Source organism: Haemaphysalis longicornis, unplaced genomic scaffold (genome assembly GCF_048455015.1).
Source record: "Haemaphysalis longicornis isolate Haplotype H1 unplaced genomic scaffold, Haemaphysalis longicornis Haplotype H1 scaffold_1, whole genome shotgun sequence".
NCBI classification, from domain to species: domain Eukaryota; kingdom Metazoa; phylum Arthropoda; class Arachnida; order Ixodida; family Ixodidae; genus Haemaphysalis; species Haemaphysalis longicornis.
This window is the reverse complement of record NW_027526203.1, coordinates 228,259,997-228,271,324: the sequence shown is the minus strand read 5'-3', so window position 1 is coordinate 228,271,324 and position 11,328 is coordinate 228,259,997. Positions and strand designations below refer to the sequence as shown.

Genomic DNA, 11,328 nt, shown 5'->3' with positions numbered 1-11,328 from the left:
CAATCCTCTACTCTCTCACGGACAAGCAGTCATGCGGCAAACCTAATTTTGGGACTCAAGAATGCCAGACTTCATTCGATCTGACAGGCTTTATCACGGATACCAAGAAAAATGCCCACCGCCTTCAAATGCAAGCAAACAGACTAAACGAAAAACTACAAAAACTGCAAGAACGCTGCGACGAACTCCGCGAACAAGTGAAGAAGTTCGAGGAGGATCGCGCTGTGCAGGCAGTTGTGAAGATTCGTGACGCCGCAAAAGAGGGTGACAAAACCGCTAGGTTTCTTCTGGAGCAAGTGGAGAATTTCGACAAAGCCAGACCAACATGGCAAGAGACAACAGTAAGAGAGTGCGTGCTATGGAAAGCGTGCTCTCGGAAAGGGTACGACCACGTGCGTTCCAGAAACCTTCTGAAGTTGCCTTGCCGAAGCACGCTTCAAAGATTCGTTGGATCGTCCACAGGCGAAACTGGAGTGACACGCCTCATCAGGGAACGGCTGCAGACGGAAAGGCAAGGTTTCCGTTCAGATAACGAGGCCTACTGCAGCCTCATCGTAGATGAAATGTCAATACAGCAGAAGCTCATTTACGATCGACAAGTTGACAGGATCTTTGGCCTTATCGATGCTCAGTGTGAAGGGCCAGCACGTGCTAGCGAAGTGGCTAATAGGCTTCTTTGTGTTGTACTTCGCGGTCTGTCAACGGCGTACGTTATCCCGGCAGGTTACTTTTTCACAAAGAACCTAAAACACGACAATCTTCTGAATATGACCCTTCATGTCATGAGGGCAGTTGAAGAATCGGGTTTTCGGATTGTGCGCATCGTTGCGGACAATCATCAGACCAACACCGCAATGTTCCGGGACATGTCGGAGGACGGCACGCTGCAGCATGTTGTGCCGCACCCCATGCGCGAAGGAGCACCCTTATTCCTGTCGTTCGATCCAAGCCACCTCATCAAGAACCTTAGAACCAACCTGTTGGAAAGGGAAATGTCTGACGGAGTAGGGCCAATTAGAGGTGTTTTTTTCTTGAAAGAGCTCCACAACATCCAAGAGAATTTGCTGGTGAAGCCGGTGCGCATTTTGAGCAGAGCTCACGTTGAGCCGACAAATTTGGAAAAAATGAAGGTGTCTCGTGCTACGGCTATTTTTTCTCCGGTAGTAATTACCACCCTTGAGTACCTTCACAGCAACCCACAGTGCCACAAGAGCGCTAAGAAATTCGGAGACTGTGGGTCAACCGTTACTTTCATGAAGTATGTTGCCCGATGGTATGACCTTCACGATATTGCTGGGTGGAAATCCAGAGAAGCGCCGTTTGTTTCAAGTGATGATGAGAGGGTGGTGGTGAAAACATTTATGGATCATTTGTTAGCCGAAGAGCAGCCTCTATGAGTGGGGTCCTCAGTCCAGGACTCCAATGGCGGACGCTATCCGGCGGGCCCGCTCGATCAGCCGTTGTTGGTCTTGCGGGGCAGTGCTGGACAGAGCAGCCTCCCAAGAGGAGAGGGTGGGGATGCGTATAGGGGTGAGCCCGTCTGGTGGACGCGGACACTCCCATACGAGTGGTAGAGGGTGGGAGTGGGGCTCTGGCAAGCCGGGCAGTTGCCAGCGTATTGGGTGCGGTAGAAGAGGTGTTTGTGGTGTAAGTTTGGGAACGTGTGTGTCTGGAGCTGCCGCCATGACGATGACGTGGCGTCGGCGCGGGACAGGGAGTGGTGGGGTGGAGGTAGTGTTTTTCTTTGTGTGCGGTAGTAAGCGAGTGTGAGTGTATAGTTGAGAGGTTCGTGGGATGGGATGATGGAAGCTGATGTCTTGGAGCCACCCCGGATCTGTCTGTCCGCTTCCTCTGACGCCCGGTGGGTCATTTCTCGGGCGAGCGCGTGTGCGTGCTCATTTCCAGGAAGGGAGGCATGGCCAGGGGTCCACACGATACGAATGAAGGGAAGCTTGGATGGATCGGAGTGTCGAAGAATGTTGTTTGCTTGGATGGAGAGGATTCCAGAAGAATATGCCCGGCAGGCGGCTTGAGAGTCTGTTATAATTGCCCAGGTTTCGTCGTCGTCAGCTTCCGCGGGTCGAGCGGTGGTGATGTGGGACACAGCCAATGCTATGGCTGTTTCCTCGGCCACCCTGATGGAATCGGTGCGTAGAGAGCAAGTTGTTTGCGCATTGCCAGTAACTGCAGAGGCCACTGCCACTTTAGCGTTGGGGTTGGCTGGATAACTGGCTGCGTCGGTGTAAATCACATGTGGGTCCTGACCGTACCGGCGGGCTAGCGCTTCGACTCGGGCGCGGCGTCAGCCCTGGTTGGTTTCCGCGTGCATGTTCTTGGGGAGCGGGGCAACTTGTAAACGTGCACGAAGGACAGGGGCGAGAGCCACAGGGTTTGGTGGGAGAGGGGACGACGGCTCAGGGTAGCCCAGGCTGGCGAGCACGTGACGACCGGTGCGGGTGGTGCTAAGGCGGATAAGCTGACCAGCTCGTTGTGCCTCAATAATTTCCTCTATCGTGTTATGGACACCCAATTGAAGGAGACGCTGTGTAGAAGTGTAGGGGGGAAGTCCCAGGGCTGCTTTGATTCCCGTCCGTAAGGCAGTGTTGAGGCGCTGGAGTTCGGAGCGCAGCAAATTGTGAAAGGGGACGTGGTAGGCAAGGCGGCTGATGAGTAAGGAATGAACTATGCGGAGGGTGTCTGCTTCCTTGAGGCCGGCGCGTCTGTTGGAGATGCGACGGATCATGTGCGTGATTTGCGTGATTTGAGTTTTGAGGAGGTGAACTGTGTGCGTGGCGCGGCCGTTAGACTGTACATGGAGTCCTAGGACTCGGACTCGGGTGACGCACGGGATCAAATTACTGGTAAGGTAAACGGATATTTCTGGCTTGGTTACTGGTCGCATGCGGGGAGGCAACACAAGAAGGCCGGACTTCACTTCTCCGCTGCGCAAGACAGGCCCCCCAGAGAGGCATAGTTCAGAACTACATCTGCTGCCTCTTGCAGGGCGTCCTGTATTTGGCCGTCCGATCCGCGTGTTGCCCACATGGTCACATCGTCCGCGTACAGCGCGTGGCGAAGCCCCGGAATTGCGTTGAGTAGAGGAGGCAGCTTAGCCATGGCCACATTGAAGAGTATCGGGGATAGAACTGAGCCCTGGGGCGTTCCTCTTCCAGTCAGTTGAAAGGGTGTTGAGCGGTGCTCAGCTAACCCTATGGTGGCTGTCCTATCGGCCAGAAAGGCTCTGACGTAATTGTAAGTGCGTTCTCCACAATTTGATGATGCCTAGCGTGGCTCGAGGTTGATTTCGTCGCCTACATTGAAGACATCAAACATGAGAGCATGGAGGCTGGGACGAAATCCCTCACAAAAGAGACCCATGAAGCAACTGTCATGACAACGAAGTCCACCGTCGCTGTCGTGGAATATCTTCTGAGTGAAATCGGGCAAGTATAAATTTTTTAGAGATTTCATCTCCTCAGTCATAGTACGCACCCACATAAGCAACTTCTTGTGGTGTAGCCATACTGATTCTCTCCTACTTTTTTAGCTTCAGGTACGTGCTGACAAGAGCCCTAAACAGCGATCCAGTGGAGTCGGTTTTCAGCTGCTTCCGACAGTTTAACGGCGGAAATGACCGTGTTGACGCCAGAGCAGCCGTTTTCACAGCTGAGAAGCTTCTCAAGGTTCGTAGTAACATCTAGTTTCAGCTAGCCGCCATGTGTTCCCAAAACTGCTCCACTGAAGAAGCGCGATTTGCGGTGCAGGTTGGTATTTTGCAGGCCAGCACGAGTGGAAATGCGCCCACCAGTTCAGAGTGCCAGGCTGCACTCAAGCCTGTCAGCTGCGTCAGCGAAAGGGCAGCTTCGGAGGTTCCCAGGTGCCCTGACTGCGCCCTTGCTGTCCTCTGGAAGCTTCAGCACATAATGAAGCTTGATGAGGTCCCCACGGAACTGGAATTCGCGCCCTTAACCTATTTGGCTGGTTACCTGGTCTTCGTTTGCGAGAAAAGGGTAATTGATTGATTGATTGTATGGTTTAACGCGCCGACGCAACGCAGGCGATGAGGCGCGCCGTAGTGGAGGGCGCCGGATTAATTTTGACCACCAGGGGATCTTTAACGTGCGCCGAAATCTCGTACACACGGGCATTTTTGCTTTTCGCCTCCATCAGAAAAGCGGCCACCGTGGCCGGGAAGCGAGAAAAGGGTAATCATTTATTACTTTCACTTAATTTACCTCGTGACGCTGCTTGAAAATGGGACTGTTAGGTGGTGTACTGTACCTTTCTGTCAAACATTGCAGGTGACGTGCCCTGAATGCAAGGTGCAGCTGAAGGGGAACGAGGCCACTGGCGGGGCGTATCAGTTCCTATACAGCCTCGACCAGGGAGGTTTGAGCTACCCCCGACCGCAAGCGGTCTGGCTGTGCAAATTATTATGCACATTTCTGGAAAAGTCCCTGCAATCTTCGCATGTCCGACACAGCGGACAAATTTGTAAGCTTCTTTTAGACACTGTCTTCCCACACCTCGCAGACTGTCCACTGATGTGGTGCGCCAGCAACAGGGACCCGTACCACTGTCATGAGCTGTGCGAAGTGTTTTTGAAAAAGCTATTGAGGCCGCTTCTTGCTAACTGGGCTGGCGACGTTAATAGCTCTTTGGAGAATTTACTGAAGCTTTCGCGAAAGCCTCTCTCGCGAAAAGTTCTCCGCTTGTAAAGCTGATTGCCGGGGATCCGTAGGCGAAGAGGAAAAACAATACATTTTCGTTTAAATGTATTATATTTACCTTCTTATGTCCCAGAGATTTATTACATTTTTATCTGCCTTCGAACTGTATATTGCGTTGTTTAACTAGTGCAACTCAAGGAACGACTGCACCAGTTTTCCACCATTCCAATTGCATCCTGTACACATTTCCATGTGTTTTGGTTCCCATGTAAATAGTGTTCTTGTTGTAATAAATCAGTTCATAGTTGCGTTCGCTCTGTCCACTTCATTCGCATGTCCTCCATAATTTTGTGTACTCTGTAGCTTAAAGTGCAGTCGAACAATATTTCCCAAGCAAATGAACCAATGGACCCTAAAAGGTATTACGAGTATTCCAGTTTTGTTTGAAAACGCAGGTAAAGCAATGTTTGAGAATATGCAGTCACATTTATCAAATGCGCATTGAAAAATGGACGTATACGACACACCATGACGCATTTATGTGATTTTCGCGCACGCGGAAGTTATAGGCTAGCTACGTAATAAACAGAAATGCGATTGCTCACAGTAGCTTGCCACGCTAAATATTATTCCTGAAAGTTTTGGGAAATTCCTTAGAATAAATCTGCCTATTGCGCATGACGTTACCAATGCGCCACATGATAACGTCGCATGCGGCGCGCTAAAAGGAAAACAAATGCACCGCTGTGCCTACCTCGGAAATACTGGTTAGTCTGCGACGCCTGTATTGTGAGTTTCTGCCTCACGTATCACCGCATATTATTATAAATTATGAAGATGCTCACTTCGGCTGTCAGTGTGCTCACAAACAACTCGCACCGCATGGACACCGCGACCGCGGCCAGCAGCCGCCGCTCTTCTTTCCCCGATGATTAGCGCCACGACTGACGCTGCGGCGGAAAGGGAAACTAGCGCCGTCACCGGCGGAGAGGCGCGTTCGGCAGGCCGGGCCTAGTGTTAGTTGCAATTACGAACTTCAGACGGCAGCACAAGATGGAGAGCTCTCATGCGTAGGTCACTGGTGGGTCACCCCGCACGCAGCACACATTTTTATTGAGTGCGTCGTGGGTCACCGATGGTTCATGGCCTCTAACATCAGACAAGTATTCTTCTGGGCGTGTGTATCCTCATGAAACAAAATCACACCTCTGCGTTCAAGTGTCATAAAGTTATTGCTGCCCCAAGCAGATAACCCGTCGCGGTGGCTGAGTGGCTAAGGCGTTGCGCTGCTGGGCACGAGGTTGCGGGTTCGATTCCCGGCCGCGGCGGCCGCTTTTATGATGGAGGCGAAAAGCAAAAACGCCCGTGTGTACGAGATTTCGGCGCACGTTAAAGATCCCTAGGTGGTCAAAATTTATCCGGAGCTCTCCACTACGGCGCGCCTTATCGCCTGCGTTGCGTCGGCGCGTTAAACGCCGCAATCAACCAATCAATCAATCAAGGAAGCAGATAAATGCACGTAACTTTCCAGCCGCATAGGTGGAGCACAGGCCGTGGCCCACCGGTGACCCACGACGCAGTGAACGTGTGAAGACTGTGTACGGAGATACATTTACACTTTCACACATCTATCTCAATAAACGGAACTCCTGTTAAACGGGACTAATTTTTCCGTCCCTTCAAGTTTCGTTTATCGAGAGTCTACTGTGTACTATTGCAGCTGAGAAAGAATATAACATATCAAAAAGGAAGCCTTTTAACAGCGGAGCTTATTAAGCTGTCTTCTGTCCGGGCAGGTCGTTAAGATGCAATTCTGCTCCGCCAGGTGGAGAGGTTGAAAATTCTACGCCAGGGGCCCTATTCTCGACTGCACAAATTGCCGGCATTTCGCCCATGTTTTTTTGCGTAAGCACGACGTAAGCAATTAGTGACGTGCTACACGTATAGCTATGACGACATGCAGTGTAATTTGACGAGTCACTCATAAAGATCGCTACCAAGGTATCAAATATTGTGCAAGAAAGATATAAAAACACTTGGCATGTACTATAAAATTTAAGACGGTAGCTGAGGCTGACAAGAAAAACACATTTCTGGAGGTCAGAATTGGCGTCAACACCACAAGGCGATCGAGTAACGTTGACCCAAAATCGAGCGAAAGGCGGATGTCGAGCTAAAGAACATCACACAATTTTTTTACCATATCTATTTCTTTATTTCAATCGCTTTTAGTAACATAGCTGGGCTCTCTGCTTCAATGCAAGCTTTGTTGCGTTATCACCTTCCCTGCCGCCACTGCCGCCACGCCATCGTCTGCTGCTATGTTACAAGTTCATGGCGTGATCACAGAAAAAGACGGCCGCGACCATCGAAGAGCAGCGAACCGCTACGCCTGATAACCGCGAAGCGCACCGATGTCGCCGATTCACTCATTCGTCACGCTCGACTGCAATAAGCACTGTTATGAACCAAATCGTCACTTTTCTTTGTTATTTTTCTCCTGAGTTCGATCATGTGACCCAACATCTTACTAGGACAAGTATGGACAAATGCCAAGCATTGGGTTCTCTTCGTCATGGAGAGGCTTGTACTGCCCTCTTATGTTGCGGTTACGCCAAACAAATATTTTTATTTTATTGCCAAACATAAAAGCAAAATACTGCATGTTATTTGTATGTCCCATGATCGCTGACTTGGAAGCAGTTGAAACTATAATTTGTTTCGGTAGGAAACATGCTTTAAACAGCGTGCATGTGAAACTGCGCCTGCTGCAAATTGCCGCACATTTCGCGGCGCCGTAAGCCGGGGCAATGTTTTGCCCTATTTTGCTTGTATTTTGCGACAAAAACAGCCGCCATTTTCAAGCTGTTACGTAGCATTACGTCACTTTTACGCCGCTGAAGTTGCCAATGCATGACGTAATTGTTCCCGCCAACTGTTTAAATTACGTCACGCCTTCTCAGCCAATCAGAGAGGGGGCGTGTATTACAAGCAGTATTGTTGTTGAATACCAAAGACAGGCTTAAGTTGTCATGTCCGTTGCATTTAGTCTGGTTTTTCATTGCCGGCCAAGAATTATGCGCCTTTAGTAACGAGAAATAAGGCAAACTTTAGAACTGGTGTACGTAAACGACATGAAACGTCAAAATGACGACAGCACACACAACCGCTTTGTCAACCGGAAGCACGTGACCAAAATTGAAAGTCAATCAGAAAAGACTTCCGGAAAATTGCCTGAATTGCCGGCAATTTGTGCAGTCGAGAATAGGGCCCCAGGAAATGTGAGGGGAAGTGGACAGGAGGCAAGGAACCCAGGAGCACGTGTTGGGAGTGCACGCCTGAAGAAAAAAAAAAAACGCTTCCCCTGTTCGAAATCGACGCGTTATAAAACCGGCGTCTATCTGATTTCGCTTTCATCGCATTCGGCACGTCCAGCATTTCCTTCGGGTTCTTAGCGCAGGCATTGACTTTGGACTTTGGCAGTTGAAGTGGACTTTGGCTTCGGGCTTTGGCAGTTTGGATTTTCGAGTTTAGGGGCCCTATTCTCGACTGTACAAATTGCCGGCAATTCTGGCAATTTGCCGGAAGTATTTTCTGATTGGCTTTCAATTTTGGTCACGTGCTTCCGGTTGACAAAGCGGTTGTGTGTGCTGTCGTCATTTGGACGTTTCATGTCGTTTACGGACACCAGTTCCAAAGTTTGCCTTATTTCTCGTTACTAAAGGCGCATAATTCTTGGCCGGCAATGAAAAACCAGACTAAATGCAGCGGACATGACAACGTAAGCCTGTCTTTGCTATTCAACAACAATACTGCTTGTAATACACACTCCCTCTGTGATTGGCTGAGAAGGCGTGACGTAATTTAAACAGTTGGCGGGAATGGTTACGTCGTGCATTGGCAACTTCAGCCACGGCCGGGCTGGAGGAGCGGCGGGCGCGCACTTTCATACGGCCTGCGCTTCGGGTATAGTTCCCACCTTTCACCGCCGCTAGTTTGTGGCGCTGCGGACCAACCCTTGCCGGTTGAGCTACAGCACGGGCGGGGTAGAGGGGCGGCGCGCGCGCATTTGCCACTGCCCTAGCCCTGCCGTGGCTGCACGTGAGTGTCGTGATACTTGTCCGTGTAAATTTACATGTGCGTCATTACAATAGGCGATTCCTTCCCCCCTTTTGAATTTTCGGCCTAATAGGGTCAAACAGCCTAACATTATCACTCGGAAGCGCCTAACCAAAAAATTGAAAGAAACATTTTAACTGGGGGCACATGAAGAAAAATATGCGAGGCCTTCATATCTTATCAGCAACTGTATTATATGAAAATGGTGAGGCAGGCAATAAACGCGGCATTTTCCGTGACTGAAATATCAGTTCTTATTTTTTCTTTCGGATGATGCCTTGGTTTGCTCGCGCACAGGGCATGACCAGTGACGCGAATGATTTCCCGCCGGGGCAGATACGGTTATCGCTTAGTGTTTCTGCTGCTCACGCTCCGGTCGGGCTGAGCGGACCGCTGGCAGCGAGCGCACTGTCAAAAACATACCGCTAAAACTCTTAATCATGCAACTGACGTGCACAATGAGTCTTTTTTTTTTGTGAGATATAGCAGCGAAGGCATTCATTGGTACCGGTGATATTCCCCGGCAGATCCAAAACACGTGCGGCAAGCGTTGTCGGCTCGCTCGGTCAGAGGCGATGCGTCGACTAAGAAAAAAGAGGGTTGGGAGGGTAGAGGGTTGGTTCGAAGCGCCCTCACTCTGTCAAGAGTCTGCTGTATGGTTTCCCTGTTGGGTGCGCAGGCCGTATGAAAGTGCGCGCTCGCCGCTGCTCCAGTCCGGCCGTGCTTCAGCCTGTGTAAAAGTGACGTAATGCTACGTAACAGCTTGAAAATGGCGGCTGTTTTTGTCGCAAAATACAAGCAAAATAGGGCAAAAAATTGCCCCGGCATTCGGCACGGCGAAATGTGCGGCAATTTGCAGCAGGCGCAGTTCGGCATGCGCGCTGTTTAAAGCATGTTTCCTACCTAAACAAATTATAGTTTCAACTGCTTCCAAGTCAGCGATCATGGAGCATACAAATAAAGTGCAGTATTTTGCTTTTATGTTTGGCAATAAAATAAAAATTATTTGTTTGGCGTAACCGCTACATAAGAGGGCAGTACAAGCCTCTCCATTACAAAGAGAACCCAATGCATGGCATTTGTCCATACTCGTCCTAGTAAGCTGTTGGGTCACATGATCGAACTCAAGAGAAAAATAACAAAGAAAAGTGAATATTTGGTTCATTACAGCGCTGATTGAAGTCGAGCTTGACGAATGAGTGAATCGACGACATCGGTGCGCTCCGCGATTATCAGGCGTAGCGCTTCGCTGCTCTTATGTGTCATAGAAGGGATGGTCGCGGCCGTCTTTTTCTGTGATCACGCCATAAACTTGTAACATAGCAGCAGACGATGGCGTGGCGGCGGTCGCGGCAGGGAAGGTGATAACGCAACAAAGCTTGCATTGAAGCAGGGAGCCCAGCTATGTTACTAAAAGCGATTGAAAGAAATAAATAGATACGGTAAAAAAATTATGTGATGTTCTTTAGCTCGACATCCGCTTTTCGCTCGCTTTTGGATCAACGTTACTCGATCTCCTTGTGGTTTTGACGCCAAATTTGACCTCTAGAAATGTGTTTTTCTTGTCAGCCTCAGCTACCGTCTTAATTTTTATAGTACATGCCAAGTGTTTTTATATCTTTCTTGCACAATATTTGATGCCTTGGTAGCGATCTTTATGAGTGACTCGTCAAATTACACTGCATGTCGTCATAGCTATAGGTGCAGCACGTCACTAATTGCTTGCGTCGGGCTTACGCAAAAAAACATGGGTGAATTGCCGGCAATTTGTGCAATCGAGAATAGGGCCCTAGGAGAGTGAATTGTGGACTTTGATTAAACTCTGTTTGCATATAGGAAGCTTCGCTATTTAATCATCTTTCTCTCAAAAAATGGCTTTCCTAAGGAAAGCCAAGTTAAAGCAATAGTGATGACCAACAGCCTCGCTGTTTCCTCAGTCTTCGTATCTCAGTTGCTTAAGTGGCCGAATTTTTAAACTTGTGGCACTGCAAAAAAAAAGTCAAACATGCGTGAGCCTCAGTAAAAGAAACTACGAGGACAGCTTTGTACTCCGTTCGAAAATATTGGTTTCCAATTACGGAACCTATGTGACGGTATTTGCGTGTGCCGTCATATCCCGCTCAATTTCTGCTGGCTCCTGTGCCGCTGGTCGAAGCTGAGGCGTTAGTGGGAAGCTCCGTGTGAGGCACGAGGGCATCGCATTTCCTTCATAACCCAGATTGAAGGCGGGCCAGTTGGTACATAACTAACTTATAAAACAGCGCTATAAACAGGACTACTACAGGACTCAGCGCCCTGTCCGTGTGCCCTTTCTGTAGTCCTGTTTATAGCGCTGTTTTATAAGTTAGTCCTCCATAACCGTCGTCATCCATTCAATTTTGCGACTTTTTTTCTTTTTTCTCTATAATTATGACTGACAACAGCACCCGATAGTGTTTGGTAGGCCCATTTCTAGACTGAACGGTACGTAGGCGTGGCGTGTCGTTCAGCCTACCAGGTGCCATGCAACGTAAAACTCATTATAAGTAAACCTGCGGGA

At 49.4% G+C, this 11,328-nt stretch overlaps 1 protein-coding gene across 1 annotated transcript; it reads left to right on the top strand.

Annotated features, from left to right (window-relative positions):
• Positions 1-452: 452 nt before the first annotated feature.
• LOC144168592 (uncharacterized) lies at positions 453-4,138 on the top strand. The gene is made up of 5 exons (XM_077697545.1): positions 453-1,346; position 1,736; positions 3,287-3,443; positions 3,548-3,683; positions 3,765-4,138. Exons 1-5 carry the CDS (start codon positions 564-566, stop codon positions 4,020-4,022), a joined length of 1,335 nt encoding a protein of 444 aa, XP_077553671.1. The 5' UTR covers positions 453-563; the 3' UTR covers positions 4,023-4,138.
• Positions 4,139-11,328: the final 7,190 nt, after the last annotated feature.